Genomic DNA, 16,970 nt, shown 5'->3' with positions numbered 1-16,970 from the left:
TTAATTGGTACAGTTTGCAATTTAATTGGAGTAGAAGTCATTATTGAATTATTAAACGAAATGTTCGACCGTTTTCGTTTTGGTTCCACGTATTCTTCATCTCCCGAAAAGAATGCTTCACTCTCAGCCTGTTTAGACCCATTTTCAATGGTATTTTCAACTCCAACGGTATTTTCAACAATCTGTTTTAGAGGTTCAATGATTGGCTTAAAATGTCTTTCCAATGCAATATCTTCTTCCATTTTACCCGTTTTTAATGCGCGATATTTTTTGCGAATTGTGTTACTTGTTTTTACAATCTGTTTAGCTATCTTCTCGCGATCTATGTTACTATCCATGTTGAACATTCAACGTATCGACAACAACTAATCATTCTACGGTATTGCAAAGTCGTTAAATCCTTTTCTATATCTTCCATCGACAAGCGCGCTGTCCTTGTCTATTACTAGAAATCCATATTTTTGTTGCCAACAAATCTGGCATAAATCGCAGAAATCCTTGTAAGACATGTCAGTGTTTACATGATCGTTGTATACATGCTTCAGATTGGTGCCATCCTGTTTGAACATAATTAACAAATTCGCGTTGTCACGTATAAGATGCTTCGGTATCTTGGCATACGTCTGACAGAGATAGAAGCAGTCAACGTTAGCATGCCGGCCCATTGCAAAGTACTCTTTTATCGTATCTTGCTTGTCGCATGCTACATCATCAAAGATAAAGATGGAATTCGGAAGCGCTTCGCTCGGAGGAATGACGTTGCTGTTGTTGGAGAATGCAAAATACCCAACTTCTTCAATCGGTGTTAATAAGTTTTCCAGATATCGATATTTCGGCTGCTGAAGCGATTTCGAGTACACATACACGTTCTCGAAACGTACACCGTGCGGGCTTTCCAACATGCTTATCAACACGTTTGTCTTGCCACAATTTGATGGACCGCAAATGATGCCACGTATAGAAATCGGTAGCATATTTCCATGTCTGCGTGTTTTTATTTCGGGTGTTACCTTATCATCAAAATTAATTACTCTAATTGCCTGCGGTTGCCGCACAAACCGCATATTTTCTTTCCCTCTACGGTAACAATAAACTGAAAAATTTCTATTGCGGGTAGCTTCTATTTATAGAGGCGCGTAGAGTGAAATCGCTCAGTATGCAAAATGTTTCTTATCGTGTCAGATATCTGTGATGTACACAGTTTGACTAGCGAACAGTTAAAATATATACCAAAAGTTGTTTTGCTACAAAAGTTTCACAATTACATCGATCATTTATGGGACAAATTGCCCAAACATATAAAAACAGATTCGGAGGTTCAACAGTACCGTCGGTGTTTCAAACATTATAATTTACCGTCTCAGCATACGCATATAGACGGTCCGGCACCGTTGAGAAAGAATTGCTGCGAATGCCTGCGAAAGGCTGCGGTTTGTTAAATCGCGCGATTAATGCACTTCCTTTCGAATTACATATCCCCGGTTATCAGTATTGCGGTCCAGGAACACGTTTAGAAGAGCGATTGGCTCGAGGTGACCGAGGCATCAATCCATTGGATGCGGCGTGTCGTGAGCATGACATAGCCTATTCGCACAGCAACGATCTCGCGAAAAGACACGTGGCTGATAATATACTCGCCTCGAAAGCACGGAAACGCATTACAGCGAGAGATTCAAGTCTCGGAGAGAAAGCTGCTGCGACAGCAATTTGGGCGGCTATGAAAACCAAGATGAAAATCGGTATGGGTCTGAAATCAAAGAAGAAAAAGAAGACAACACGCAAGCGGATACTTCCGGTAGCAAAACGTGGTGGTATCCTACCCGTCCTGCCATTGTTGGGAGTTCTCGGGTCATTGGTCGGAGGAGCGGCTGGAGTAGCAAAGGCCGTAAATGATAACAAAGCGGCACAGCGTCAACTGGAGGAATTAAAACGTCATAATCGTGTCATGGAAGGTCATGGAGTTTATCTCGCTCCGTATAAGCGCGGCGGAGCAGTATCAAGAAGAAAAAAAAAAAAATGTCGATGAAACATTAAAAATGCCAAAAGGTGTTACTACAAACCTTGAATTACTTCAACTAGCAAAACGTATGCGCATTCCACATTTCCGAGGAATTTTTATGCGTACTTCATTACCAACGGGGGGAGCACGCCGAAACGAGAGCGGTATCATGAATTTGGACAGTGTCGAAGGACCGGGTACTCATTGGGTGGCGTACGCAAAGAGGGGGAATCGTGCTATATATTTCGACAGTTTTGGTAATCTTCGACCACCACAAGAATTGGTGCGATACTTTAACAGTGATGTGACACGTATCGAGTACAATCACGCGCGTTATCAACGTTACAATCAAAGCAACTGTGGTCAACTATGCCTACGTTTTCTACAGTCGGTTGACAATCAATTTAAAGATCAACATTTCGCTATTTAACTCAGTATACAACATGTCACTGACGTTTACGTTAACCGGCAAAAGTAACGTCCTCGCGGTAAGCTACTTTCCAGCTGTAGATTTAAGCGATGGTGATTACGAGCTCGGTCTGACAGACTTTGAAACCTACAATACGATACCTAATATAAATTCCTCAAATAACAAATTTTACTATGACAAAGACGACAAGGAAGTTATCATTCCCGAAGGATCGTACGAACTGCGTGACATTGACAAGTATCTGAGACATGCTATATCTCATGTCTCAAATGATGTTACTAGGAAGAAGTTGCTTTGTAAAAAGATTGATGAAGACGAAGATAACGAGGTGATGATTTGCGCCAACAATAATACGATGAAGAGCAAGATCAAGTGCTTTTATCGAATAAATTTTAGCAAATCCGACAACATTGGATCGTTGTTGGGATTTTCCTCAAATCGTATGCTTGAACCTCGACAATGGCACGAATCAGACTTACCTATAAATATAATCAATGTAAACATTATTCGCATAGAATGTAACCTGACCGCTGGTGCGTATAGCAACGACAAGTGCGTGCATACGATACATGAATTTTCACCGAGTGTTCCTCCCGGGTATAAAATCTCGGAAACACCTGCACAGATCATTTACCTTCCGATCGTCGTACGGAGCATTCTTAATTTGACTATTCGCATTGTGGATCAAAACGGTTGATTAATTGATTTCCGTGGAGAAGAGATTACTGTTAGATTGCACATACGAAGACAATAACATGAGATGCTCGTGCTGAATGAGCAAGAGCGAGACACAATTTGCAACAAGAAGATCACAACAATCAAAAAGACAGCAATCAAGAATATCCAATTGCTTGGTAAAAAGAAACTTACTCCATCAAACGTTGCATATTTGAGATCACTGGGATTCACCGTACAAAATTTTTGAGATATTTGATATTCTAAACATTGGAGGTGAGTCGATCTTTGTCGATAGCAAGATTGAAACTCACTCGTACAATCCGTACGCCAACACTACGTTTGGACATAGTGATGAAATAAGGATACCTATACAACAACAGGATTTATACACATTGCCGTGCGAAAGTTTTCTCTATGTCGAAGGAAGATTAGTGAAGAAAAAAAAAATGATGATGATGACGATGATGCATCAGAAATAAAACTTGGAAATAATTGTGTAGCGTTCATGTTTGATGAAATTCGATATGAAATCAACGGTGTGGAAATTGATCGCAACAGAAACGTTGGAATCACTAGTACTCTAAAGAACTATGTATCTCTTACGTTTGACAAAGGAATGATAATGCAGAATGCCGGATGGGACATGTCGTCCACTCTGTGGGAAAATTATTTCAATTTTTGCGTGCCGCTAAATTTACTGCTGGGCTTTTGCGAGGATTACAAACGCATGGTTGTTAACGCACGCCATGAATTAATTTTGATACGAGCGCGCAATGATAACAATTCTATTGTGGCAACGAATAGAACGACGGAACCGGAAATTGAATTGTTCAAAGTACAGTGGCGAATGCCACATGTTACGTTAAATGAAGTCAATAAATTGTCCATACTACGAGCTTTGGAAAGCGGGCGATATCTAAGTATGAGTTTTCGTTCCTGGGATCTGTATGAGTACCCCTTGCTGCAGAGCACAACCAAACATTCGTGGACTGTTAAAACTGCAACACAATTAGAAAAGCCTCGATTCGTTATCTTTGCACTACAGACCGGTCGCAAGAATATCATGTCTCAAGATGCTACTATTTTTGACGATTGTAATTTGATCAATGTGAAACTTTATCTCAACTCTGAATTTTATCCGTACGATGACTTGAATCTAGACTTTCGTAAATCTAGATACTCCATCCTGTTTGACATGTACCAACGTTTTCGTAAATCTTATTATGGACGTGATTGCTACGATACGCTGCTTAACGTGGTCACATTTCTGCAAAGAGGACCTTTTACAGTGATTGATTGCTCGCGGCAAAACGAGTCCATCAAAAGTGCTACTGTGGACGTACGCATTGAATTTGATTGCAAAGAAAATGTGCCAGCGAGCACTACCGCCTATTGCCTTATCTTACATGATCGTGTAATTGAATACTGTCCATTGTCTAACGTTGTGCGCAAAATCATGTAAAATGCAGCGTTAGCAAATATCTTTAATAAAATACCGAGATATTTTGTGATATGGTACAGTCTCAAAAAATTACTTGTCATGGTTGTGCCAACATTTGTGGATCTGCAAGGATTCACCATTGGAAAAAAATTTATTGTAAAGGAAGTAGCGGTATTGAAACAAGGAAACGTTCTCACGCATTACATTTTTACGAATTCCATGCCATGGAATGCATTGACAAAATCCGAAAGATCTTGCGTTTCTTGGTTGACTGCTTATCACCATGGATTACAATGGGAAGATGGAATAGTTCAGTATCCGAAAGCGAAGCACCTGATTTCAACAGCTGTATATGATAAAAATGATGATGAAGCTATCGTATACGTTAAAGGCCATGAAAAACGAGAATGGTTGAAGAATATACTTGATGTCAATGTAAGAAATAATGTTATCATCGAGACCGTGGATGCTGATTATGAAGACATTGAATCTTTAAATAATTTGGATACAGCGAACACTATACGATGTGCAAAACATATTAAGAATTGTGCTATGCAGAATGTATTTAAATTATACAATTATTGGTTACAATGTCAAAAAGATGCTTTAAAATAAAAAATGTATAAACGTATTTATGGTTTATTTTTTTATCTTTCCCTGTAATACATAAATAATTCGTAGACGTTAGACGTTTGATAATAGTATGGTTGAACCGTCAACCATACTATTATGAAACGTCTAACGTATTACACTCGAACGTCAGTAGTACAATGTAGTAGTATGATCGTCAACCATACTATTATCAAACGTCTAACGTACTACTACACTCGAACGTCTGTAGTACAATGTAGTAGTATGATAGACGTACGATGTACAATAGACGTATGGTAGACGTATGGTCGATGTACGATAGACGTACGGTAGACGTACGACAGACGTATGGTAGACGTAGACGTAGACGTCTAATAGATGTTTGAAATCGGTTCAATAGACGTTAAATGCACGTTCAATAGTGCGATCGTGTTATAAAAAAGTGTTTAATATGCAACGGTCACTTGGTGTAAGACACTGTCATACCTCTTGATAAAACGTATCTCTTGTGTTATCGAAAATTTAAGCTGCATGGTAAGATAAAAAATTGCTTAGAGGTGTTCTCATTTTAGAAATAAGAACGCGTGCGATTGAGAACATTGGCGTGCGAAGTATAAGATAAGCCGTGGGAGAGCATGAGCAAGCGAGCGAGGATAAAACGTATGGGGGGAAGGAGGATGATGAATCGCCACACCGCATCGCATCATCTGATGAGCGCAATATATGGGAGGGAATGAGAAAGAAAACGCATGTGCGATTCCATCACCTATGCTATAATTAGCATCGCGAGGTGAGATCACCCCTTCTCCAAGACGGCGACTGAGAGCGTTGACGTGCGAGCAAGAAGGTATACAGGAAGGAGTGAGAGCACAGTGCTTACGTAATGTCATCTATGCTAACGCCGCGAGGTGGCATCACCCCCTCTCTTCAAGGCGTGGTTAGAATGACAAAATACATGCCGTGAAATGTTCCTCCCGCTCCCCCCACGTGACATCATCACGGTCAGTACGGCAAAGACGCGTGCCGTGAAATTCCCCCTGCCCCCGCACAAATCGAGGTGACAACGCCACCAAAACGCAGTTAGCACGGCAAAAAGAACATTGGCGTGCGAGCGAGTAGGCATGTGGCATCACCCCCTCCCTTCAAGGCGTGGTTAGCACGACAAATACATGCTGTGAAATGTTCCTCCCGCTCCCCTCACGTGACATCATCATGGTCAGTACGGCAAAGACGCGTCGTGAAATTTCCCCCCTGGCCCCGCACCCCCCTCAGATCCCTGAGTTAGAATCCGCCTTACTATACTACTAATATTTTTTTAAAGTTAAATAAATAGATATAATAAATTAGCGTTTTTAGTTTTTATTTAAAAATTTTTAAATATTATAGTTTACATCTCACAATAAAATATTTCTCACAACATACTTAATAAATGAGCATATTTATCATAAATAATCTAAGTAATAATACTTTAATAATACTTGTAATACTTTTAATAATACTAATGATCAAATTATTAAACATTCTTTGTCAGATTTCATTTTTAATCTTGTTTTGAATCGCTTTCATTTCCTCTTGTAACTTTCGCTTCTCTTCTGCTAATTTTTTCTTTTGCTCTTGTAGTAACTTTTTTTTAAACTCTTTTCTGCTTAATTTTTTTCTGCTGTTCCTTCTCCATCTCAACTTTCCACCATTCTTCGGAGGTTCCAACTGAAGGTAATTTACGTTTGTCAGTAGCTTCTAATTTAACTCTCTTTTTCTTGGGCAAGTATTCAGTAGGTAATGTAAAAGCTTCAGCAAAGCTTTTGTTCTGATCATCGTTATTATCTGAAAAATGTGTCAATATAAATATAAATTTATATTTATACTTTACTTAAAATCAAACTAAAATAACCAACCTAAATTTGAAAGAGATTCATTGTTTTCGTTACTGATTTCACAATGTCCTGATTCTTTGCTTAAGATTTTAGAATGATATTGAACATTTTTCTTGCAATGCTTCTTTGGACCTGTCACCTGTAGGCCAGATGATTATTTCCTCGTCGACCAGCTTTTTACGATGTTCTGATTCTTTGCTTAATATGTTAGAAAGACAATCAATATCTTTTTGCAAGGATTCTTTGGGATTGCTACTCGCAGACCTGGTGGCTACTTTCTCAACATTCATCTTTTCACAATGATCTGATTCTTTGCTTAACATTTTAGGAAGACATTCAACATTTTTTTGCAAAGCTTTGCGCATGTCACTTGTAGGCCTGGTAGTTACTTTCTCATTGACCATCTTTTCACAGTGATTTGATCCTTCGCTGATCACTTCATGAACATTTTATATGGTTTCTTTTTTAGTAATCTTGCCTATGATTACTAAAATTTGTAGATTAGTTTTACATTTTGACTTCAAAGTAAGGCTTTAAGCCTGCCGCAGACGATACGTTTTTTTTTATTGGATTTTTAACTGGATTTTCTTACTTGCTACCGTACGGGCAATGGTATTGGCAGTGGTACTGGCCGTGGCTTCACACAGTGCGAGTTTTTGTATGGACTGAGCAATTGAAATTTGTTTCATAGAAGCGGCACGCTTAAATATGGATGAGATAGATGAGATGGATGAAATTATTGCAACAATTGTACGTTATCGTAAAATTCCTATTGCATTATTTTTAATTATTGAAAAATTGCAACAACGAAATAAATATCGCCGACATTTATGGAATCGACAGTCAATACATTCTTTAATGCCTTACTTTTACTGTGTTTATTATGGTAATTTGGTGTGTTTATTGCCTATAAACATGGTTCCTATTAGTAGGCCTCTATTAAACATAAAATACTTTCTTTGGACTATTTTGAAGTCTTTTCATTTCTGCACGACGTCATGTTGGCGAAGTGAATTCACGTTTGAACTTTGACAACACTTCGACAGTATAACCTGGTATAACCCAGTATAACCTATACAGACTGCGTCCTGATTGGCTTTCACAATAAAACAGAATCACGTAAGAAAAATAGGACATGATCTATTACGAAAATCCAGTACGCAAGCCAGTAGCGTAGCCTATAAGCTACCTATTTCCAGTACGGGAGCACGTAAGACTGCCAGTATAGGAGCACGCCCGTAAGCAATCCCGTAAGAAAAAACGTATCGTCTGCGGCAGGCTTAAAGATCTATATATACGTATGCATACTTACTTGTATTCATGATGAAAATGCCACTTAATTACCTTCTTGAAAGCCTTTATGTAACAATTTCGCTAATAAAAACTTCTTTAAAACATATTGTAATGCGACTTTATTATTATGCAATATGCGTTTCATAAAACGGTACATGCCTTAGAGGCTAGGTATGTAGACTTCCCTGATAGCACAAAAAGATTTCTGCAACGTTGCAGGAACATTACATTGAAATCTTGAAACTATTTCAGTAACATTGCGTAATGTCTCTGAGACGTCTCTGCAAGATTGCAGAAATGTCAAAATGTCCGTTTCGGTTACATTTGCAACATTGCAGAAATGTTACAAGAAACATTTCTGAAATATTACATAATGTTTCTTGCAAGATTTCTGCAATGTTACAAATTGGTTATGGATTGTCTCGGTAAGGTTGCTGCAATGTCTTTGGTTTCATTTCTAATATTACAGGTACGGAAAAAATAAATTAAGAAAATAGATATTAAATAATAATGATTTTATTTTTTATATTGATATATATATTAATAATGAAATTATAAAATATTTGTAATATAATATATATAATAATAAAATAGTACAATATATAAATACTTTTTTCTCACGTAAATATCATTAACATATGAATAATTATTCTATGAAATTAATGTGATAGTAAATAATATTGACAGTAGTAAATAAAAAGGAAAGATAAATGAAGTTAGTAAAAGAAAATAATTAAATAAAGTAAATAAAATAAAAAAGAAGCTTTAGAATTGTGGTTTTTTTTATGTACGTTATGTACGTTATCAAAATGTAATATTATCGTAACTTCCTTATATATTATCAATTATTTGTAGAATTAATTCTACAAATAATTGATAATATATAAGGAAGTTACGATACTATTCTATTTTCGTTAATAAAAATGGACTTGTAACTGTGCCTTGCAATATTTTACAACTACGCTATTGCAGAATGGTCGCATATTGCTTACCTCATTTATAATTAAAAAGAAATATATATAAAATATATATATAAGTTAAATATATTATTTGTCGTCATTTGCCGTCTCATTCTGATATTTACTAAAAATGAAATAATAAAATATATTAAAATTATTGATAGCATATAAATATATACATACATATATATATATATATATATATATATATATATATATATATATATTTATATATATAATTTATTATTTGTTCAAAAGACTTGATAGTAAAAAATTGAAGCAAATGAGAAAAATACAAAGTTGAATAACTTTGTATTTCTAAAATGAAATAATTAAAGATTCAGTATTTAATTTTCTCATATATTCACTTTACTTCTAGATCGAACATCGGCCTTTAAAAATATATATAAATGTATTATAACTATATAGTTAATGTTATCATTTTTTTTCCATATATAAGTCGACTCCGCTTTCGGCGAAAGATGGTGATGAAAGATGTTGAACCAATTAAAATTTAAACACTACCATATAAAAATGTATATAGTATCTATATAATGTGTTTTGTATGAATATGTTATTAAGTATTATAAAAGTTTCATTGTTACTTAAGTAACATTTAAAAATGCAATGTAAAATAAACGGTTCATTATTTCATTGATCAAAAAGCACGATCGACTAAAAAAAAATTAAATTATTAAGTTAACTTTGACGTTGATATATATTTTAGTTTTATATTTGGTTGAATGTGTGTATATATATATATATATATATATATATATATATATATTAAAGGCCGATTTTTTGTGTATAAACTCCGTTTTTATATTAAGTTATTAATAAATCCAATTATACAGCAAATTTGTAGAAAATTAACATTATATTGTTCAATATCTTTCAAAAATTTATTAATTTAATCCAATTTCGAAAAAACTTACGTTTTTTTTGGTTCGAGGCTGCGTTCATATCTTAATGTGGCTTGTACGAGCCATTTAGATGTTTTGTATCATGTCTTTGTCAGTTACTTTATCGTCCGTAATACGCACAGCTCCTATTAACATATTTATTAATCATATTTATATTTTTAATATTGTATTAATAAACTCTCTCTCTCTAAAAATAATTTAATATCTCGAAACTTACGCATAATACATTTCGAAAGCAGCAGATCCTTAAATCCCATTTTCTTTAATTTTCCGGCCCAGCTGTATTGTATTGCTAACTCATTTGCGATTGATCTTTTTAAAATGTTTATAATCAATTCGTGACTGTCACGTCCTCCGATTCTATTAAATAAAATTGCCTAGAAAAATTATAATTTATTACTTCTCAGTTTGAAAAATTTTACCAGAATCAATGATGCTGGGTGTACATTTAAAGAAATATGTTGGAAAAATATTTACCATTTGTTCGAAAAAATCTTGATTTTCGAGGTCCTTCTCCATGTTTTGTAATTCCTCGTTAGTTTTTAAAGGTAGAGTTACAAGTTCTTGCAAAACTGATATTTCTTTATTCTTTTGGGTAATACTTTGATTTTCTTCTACTTTGCAGAGACGATCATCTATTGAATTTAATTTTGCCAATATTTGGTTTAATCGTCTCAATATTTCATTGCAGCTGAATATCTAGAAAAAGTAGAAATATTTTTGAATACATACATAATAATTGCTATCGTACTATAAAAAATAAGTAATTTTGTTAGTGTTAATATAATATATGAAATATATAATTTTGTATAGTATTAACTTTTGCCTGGAGTGTCTACTAAAGTGGATGAGGACTCTTTGTTCATATTTTTTTTACAAAAGAGTTCATCACTTCGTAGATCTTCGTTTTGTATTACTTTTATGTTTGTAGTGTCTCGAGTGGCTAACAAAGTAGATGAGGACTCTTTGTTCATATTTTTTTTAGAAAAAAGTTCTTCGCTTTGCAGATCTTTGTTTTGTGTTACTTTTGTGTTTGTTGGTTCATTAGCAATAAATGATTTCGGCAACGGCGGCGGTGGTGTTGCAAATGTTCTTATTTTCTCAGTCACTTCTTTTTTAGGAACAGTGTTATTGTTTTGATCGCTGTCGTCAGAACCTGACGAAGGATATACAAAATTATCATTTTTTAATGTCTTTTTTTTTGCGTGCTGTACGTTTGTGACGTGAAATGTCGATGTCGGAAGTATCCAAGTCGGAATATTTTTGGGCAAGTTTTACTTTTTCAATTCCTGACTCATATGTACCTGCAAAAATTAATTGAGAATACAATGTATAAAATCGCAACATTTTATTATATTAATATGCTATTTATTGACGTAAATTAAAGTTGTCGCAAAATAAATTTACTCACTTGACGTTCCAAAAATGCGCAGAATTTTATGAGTAGTCCAGGTGCAATCAGGACTGGTTTTTGCGATAATTGTTTTCCGAATTTTCTGTTCGCTCATATAAGACGGCCAGTGACACATTGTATTATCATTAAAAATCCACGATGAAGGAACCAATTGGAGTCCGTCATCAAAAAGTGCAATTGTAAATTCCGACATTTTTGATAAATATCCTATAAATATCCTAAAAACTAATTAAAATAAATGAATACATTTTTCTATACAAAACGTATTACGTAATTGATTTCGGATTTTCTTGTCGGAATCTTGCTACAGCAATTTAATATGAGCAACTAAAAAAAATTAATTTAACATTAATTTAAATTATCTGGTATAATAATAGTAGAAAATAAAAGGAAAAGATAAATAAAGTTAATGAAAGTAAATAAGTAAATGAAAAAAGGAAATAAAATAAAAAAGAAGCTTTAGAATTGTCGTTTTTTAATGTATGTAATGAAACTATAATATTATCGTAATTTTCGTATATATTATTAATTATCAAGTATTTGTAGAATTAATTGAAATCCATTATATTTTAAATATTATATTAGATGTTATCCTAGCTACATTATTATATTAGATTTTATCCTAGCTACATTATTTAACAATTTACTATGAGCATATTTTATATTAAAGAAATGTAAAGTCAGATTTTTTAAAAATTTTTTAAAAATTAATACAATAAATTTTAAATACAATAAATGTGTGTATGATAGGAAACACAATACTTAAATTATTTTTATAAAGCATTTTCCACATTTTAGCTTGAATTTTTTCGCATGGCCATACACGTATGCGATTCTCTTCAGTCACAATTTGTATATTAAATGTACTTGATTCGCAAGGTACCAAGTACAGATTTTTAATACGTTTTAATTTTTTACTAATAATTAATTTTTTAGAATCTTCAGATTTTACAAAATTTAAAACTAAAATTACATTTCCATTTTCTAAAAGTATACAATTATTTTGTTGATTAGCGCAGTGAATTGAGTATGAATTAGTCTGAAGTATTTTGAATTGAGAAACAACATTATATCCGTCTATGAGAGGTCCGGCTTTGTGAGATTTTTTGAAACTCATGTTATTATAACAGTTAATGGAATTTAAGGTCTTAAAACCCAACATTTCTATTTCGGCGTACCGTTTTACTAATTGCTGAAGAGGTTTATCTGGTTTACGAATCAGTGTTTTAATATATGTCATGTGATTTTCAAACGGAAATGCACTAAACTCATCTACAGAACCATACTTTTTAACGTCTGTACAAATATGTAACAAATTGTGAATATTATGAGAAACGTATTGCTCACCATAAATTTGAGTAAATAAATTAACAATATATTCTAATAAACTTTGCGCATAGTCTACATTAACAATATGTTTTGAAAGAATTGGGCTTGTAAGAATAGTCATTGCAACATGTAAACTTAAAAAATTTAAATAAATTTATTTTCTTAAAATATTTTTTAGTACGACCGGACCAGTATATAAAAGGAATTAGCGAAATTCAGTTGCCTTCCATAGTCTAAAATCTTTCAAAGATCTCGGTCTTCGATGATACTCAGAAGGCACTGTGTTTCGTAAATTAATTAATGCGTCTGATATCATTTGTTTCATATAATTTGAAAGTTTCACTGAATTGGTCCAATATGCCAAAGTAAAATTAGTTTTTTGACAACTCCTAAACACACTAAATGCATATAATCCAGCGGTACGTCTGTTACAGGTTTAAAATTAGGAATACTGTTTAATATTGTTTCTCCTATCTGATGATCATACTTATAATTTCTAAAATCTTCGTCAGTTCTTAAAGCAAAATTTTCTGTAGGAAAACATACTCGTCCGTTAATGTACTTTCCTTGAATAGTGCACTTCGTACAACTATTATATCCATTATGGTTTTTAATATTTAAAATAAAAGACTTAGCTGGGGCGTCACATATTAACCCATGGATCTTAATTTCAACTCTTTGTCCGTCATCATTAATTGATGGATTATTTATTACTAAAATTGCTTCATCGACAAATTGTTGCAAGAAGAGATTATTATTTGCAGGTTTTGCTTCGCCATAGTATGCCTCAACAATATATACCGATTTCGTAACAGAATTCGAACATAATATAGGCCACAAAGAAGCATTACCAGATTTCGTAATCGGTAATCCATCAATATTTATAAAAACTTTAAGAATATTAGTGGGACCAACTTGATGAACATGTTCTCGCAGCATTTTCGTAAGAGCTTTCTTAAAACCAAAATGATAATACTTCATTTCTGCAGGAATATATTCGACATTTCTGGGAGTATTTAGCAAAGTCCGCGGATCTTTAGGAAATGGCAAACCTGTACGTTTCCGTAAAATAACCAATAAATTGCGTACAGATTTATGCGATATACGATCATTTATAAACCAATGACACAAATCTTTTTTAAAATCATTATAATTTTGTACATTTGCATTATCAATTTCATTTGCCGATTCACTTTCTGACTCAAACTCTTCAACTTCACTTGTTGACTGTAAATAATCTTCAACTTCGTCAGATAAACGTACATCATCGATATTTTCTGTTGAATCTATATTATTAACAATATTAAAGTTAACATTATTGTCAAAATTATCATCGTCACTATCAGAATCGGTACTTGATTTTGGAATTGTATTATCATTTTGATTTTGAAATATTTTGCCTGAAATTTTTTTTTCAGTGGAAGATACATAAGAACAACCTGGTGTTGGTTCGACTATATTACTATCTACATCTATAGCAGTATTTTGTGCAATCAATCTTCGAATATGTCTTTGAGAGTAACATGAAAATCTTTTCCGTTTTTTATCCATTAAGAAAATATGTGATTATACATACGCTTTTCCGAGAAATTTTTCTGGCACGCACAAACGGCAAATGCTGTATACTAGTACCAATAGATTTATAATAAATTTGGTTTCAATAAATGTCAACTTTTTGTTCTCCTTTCAATCGACTCTCTGTATAGAACAATAAAGACCTGGAACGATATAACATAAGTTGTTACTTTAAAAAAAATTGTAACAATAAAAATCCAGAGTAATGACAAATTGAAAAAATGAGAAAAATAAATACGTTTATACTTCAATTATTTAGTTTAATTAATTTTAGAATAAATCGTTCAATTTTTAAATAAATAAAAAATTTTGTCCAACTTCAAAAATTTGTATATAAAAAAATTATAGTACTGCATATTTTCATATTGAACAGGTTACTTTTAAATAAAAATATACGTGATGTCTTTGAACTCATCGTCAATGCAGTGCCAAAATAATAAAAAGCGTTAAACAACACTTGCTTCAAATCATGTTTTTTTTTGCGAAATGTCATTTATGAAATGGGTAAAACTGATAAAAGACAATGTAAACGACATTTTCTCTATCTTTTCTATAAATGTGTAATATGGAAGACAGAGAAATATGTGTTCACATCATTTTATCGCAGTCAGTGTATGAGTCAATGCATTAACAAAATATTTAATCTATTCTGCGTATTCTTATGAGAATCCTTCCTCGTGGTAACTCACAATTTATTTAGTCTTAATTCATATAATACTGATGCAACAATAATCGTCAGTCGCCACGCGGCACGATCGTCCTCGATCCTGCCGTACGCCACATTCGCCATCTGTTAGAGACTTGGACCGCTCGCTGTTACTAAGGGAAACCCCTTGTGAGACACTATACTGAGGGCGCGCAATTTAATTTTAAATTGTTGCTTACAATATTATTTCTATAATATGAAAGTTACTTAAACATTTGGAAAGCTTGAAATTGAGAGCTCGAGACCACCATCTGACTTTATAATGAGGAATTTATATGGTATAGTGAATATTTTTATATGATAAAAGTTGTAGAATTCTTTCTAATGAGAGAGAATATATAATGATGTACGATATATTAAAATAATTTTACAAATTATACAAGTTATGTCAGTGTAAAGTTTTAAAAGCAAATACTTCCTTTTTAGTTTCGACCGCACTTTAGCGATTGATGTGTAACATGTTGGCATCTGATTTTAAAATGAGAGTCGGAAGTTAGCCACACTGCAGGGCCGAAATTGAAAAAATTGTATTCGCTTGCAAAACTTTAAACCAACATAACTTGTATAATTGGTAAAATAATTTTGTTATACTATACATTATTATACTTATTAGAAATAACGGTACCATTTTTATCATATAAAAATATTTATTTTACCATGCAAAAGTTTATGCATATCTTTCCGTTCTTTAATATAGATAATTTTTTTAAGTGATCATTGTAGTACTCACAATAGAGTTCAGGAGAAAATAAACTGAAGAAAAATGAACTGAAGCTATCCGACAAAGAATTGCGCACTCCGTTTAGCAATTTGTGACGATGCACCCCATAGCAAAAGCATCGCCACGGCAAACAGCAGCCGAAAAGGCCGCCGGGCCATAACCGGGGGTGCCGTGGGCACCCACTTTTAAACAATCCAAGACCGCGATACCGCCTGGCGATAGACATCGCCAGAAGAAACGCGCCGAGCCATCGCACGCGCTGAGTCGGCGCGCACGCGCTCTCGGACTCGGAGAACACGCGGTCCTCCCTTCCCCGACGACTCCGCCGTCAAGCGCCGAGAAAGATAACGGAGGCGAGCGGAGTCGCTCGGTATAAATAGGGCCACCGCGACGAGAAACGGGAACTCTACCACCGACCAGCTTCCCGAACCCGATCCGCTGCGTCGGCAATATCCTGCTCCTGAAGTCGGAAAACCCGGTCGAAGAGTGCTTGGCCGCGGCGAGAGGATACTCCGCCTTCGACGCAACTCCTTTCAATAGCCACCAGCCTCCGCGAACCGAGGACCACGAGTCTCGGTCCAAGAGCCGACCTCCGGTAACCCAGAGGCTGCCCTCCTCTCCCCGCGACACCCACCAAAACCGCGACCGCCGTGTTCGGGGTCCCGGGTCAAGGTACTTGACAGGGTGTCGCGCGTCCAACCTGCCTGCGACGATCCCCGTCGCGAAACCGCGATACCGTGCGGGAATCCGATCCGCCCAAAGCGATCGCGTCTCACCGGCCAGAACCGTGAACGGTACCGTAGGCCACGCCTACCGCGTCGCCGGAGCACGACACGCAGACCGCGGGGACCGCATCCCCCCCCGCGTCTATACGCTCCCGTGCGGGCTAACGCCGAGACGCGCCTACCTCACCGTATTGTATGTATATATGTAAATAGCGCAACCGTGTAAATAGTAGATAAGAAATATAATTGTATAAGCTGCATTTGAACTCAAAACTCGCTTCGAATTATTCAAAGCCGTTCCGCCGACCTTCC

General features: G+C 34.9%; 3 protein-coding genes across 3 annotated transcripts; 1 reads left to right on the top strand and 2 right to left on the bottom strand.

Moving 5' to 3' along the window:
• Nucleotides 1-3,612: 3,612 nt before the first annotated feature.
• Nucleotides 3,613-4,569, top strand: LOC120358270. Its single transcript, XM_039451948.1, has one exon. The coding sequence runs from the start codon at nt 3,613-3,615 to the stop codon at nt 4,567-4,569; it is 957 nt and encodes a 318-aa protein (XP_039307882.1).
• A 6,524-nt stretch (nt 4,570-11,093) lies between these two features.
• LOC120358320 lies at nt 11,094-11,919 on the bottom strand. Its single transcript, XM_039452166.1, has 2 exons — nt 11,600-11,919; nt 11,094-11,492 (listed from the first exon to the last, which is right to left on the bottom strand). Exons 1-2 carry the CDS (start codon nt 11,793-11,795, stop codon nt 11,368-11,370), a joined length of 321 nt encoding a protein of 106 aa, XP_039308100.1. The 5' UTR covers nt 11,796-11,919; the 3' UTR covers nt 11,094-11,367.
• A 619-nt stretch (nt 11,920-12,538) lies between these two features.
• LOC120358295 lies at nt 12,539-15,329 on the bottom strand. The gene is made up of 2 exons (XM_039452040.1): nt 15,196-15,329; nt 12,539-14,649 (listed from the first exon to the last, which is right to left on the bottom strand). Exon 2 carries the CDS (start codon nt 14,480-14,482, stop codon nt 13,271-13,273), a length of 1,212 nt encoding a protein of 403 aa, XP_039307974.1. The 5' UTR covers nt 14,483-14,649; nt 15,196-15,329; the 3' UTR covers nt 12,539-13,270.
• Nucleotides 15,330-16,970: the final 1,641 nt, after the last annotated feature.

Source organism: Solenopsis invicta, chromosome 7 (genome assembly GCF_016802725.1).
Source record: "Solenopsis invicta isolate M01_SB chromosome 7, UNIL_Sinv_3.0, whole genome shotgun sequence".
NCBI classification, from domain to species: domain Eukaryota; kingdom Metazoa; phylum Arthropoda; class Insecta; order Hymenoptera; family Formicidae; genus Solenopsis; species Solenopsis invicta.
Note: the sequence above shows the minus strand (reverse complement) of the source record. Positions and strands in the feature narration are given on the sequence as shown.

What these genes read in the sequence shown, in the direction of transcription:
- LOC120358270 (XM_039451948.1), top strand. Translation starts at nt 3,613, where the DNA reads ATGTTTGATGAAATTCGATATGAAATCAACGGTGTGGAAATTGATCGC.
- LOC120358320 (XM_039452166.1), bottom strand. Translation starts at nt 11,795, where the DNA reads ATGTCGGAATTTACAATTGCACTTTTTGATGACGGACTCCAATTGGTT. An exon ending in GCGCATTTTTGGAACGTCAA is followed by an intron (nt 11,493 to 11,599) that starts GTGAGTAAATTT and finishes TAATTTTTGCAG; the next exon opens with GTACATATGAGTCAGGAATT.
- LOC120358295 (XM_039452040.1), bottom strand. Translation starts at nt 14,482, where the DNA reads ATGGATAAAAAACGGAAAAGATTTTCATGTTACTCTCAAAGACATATT.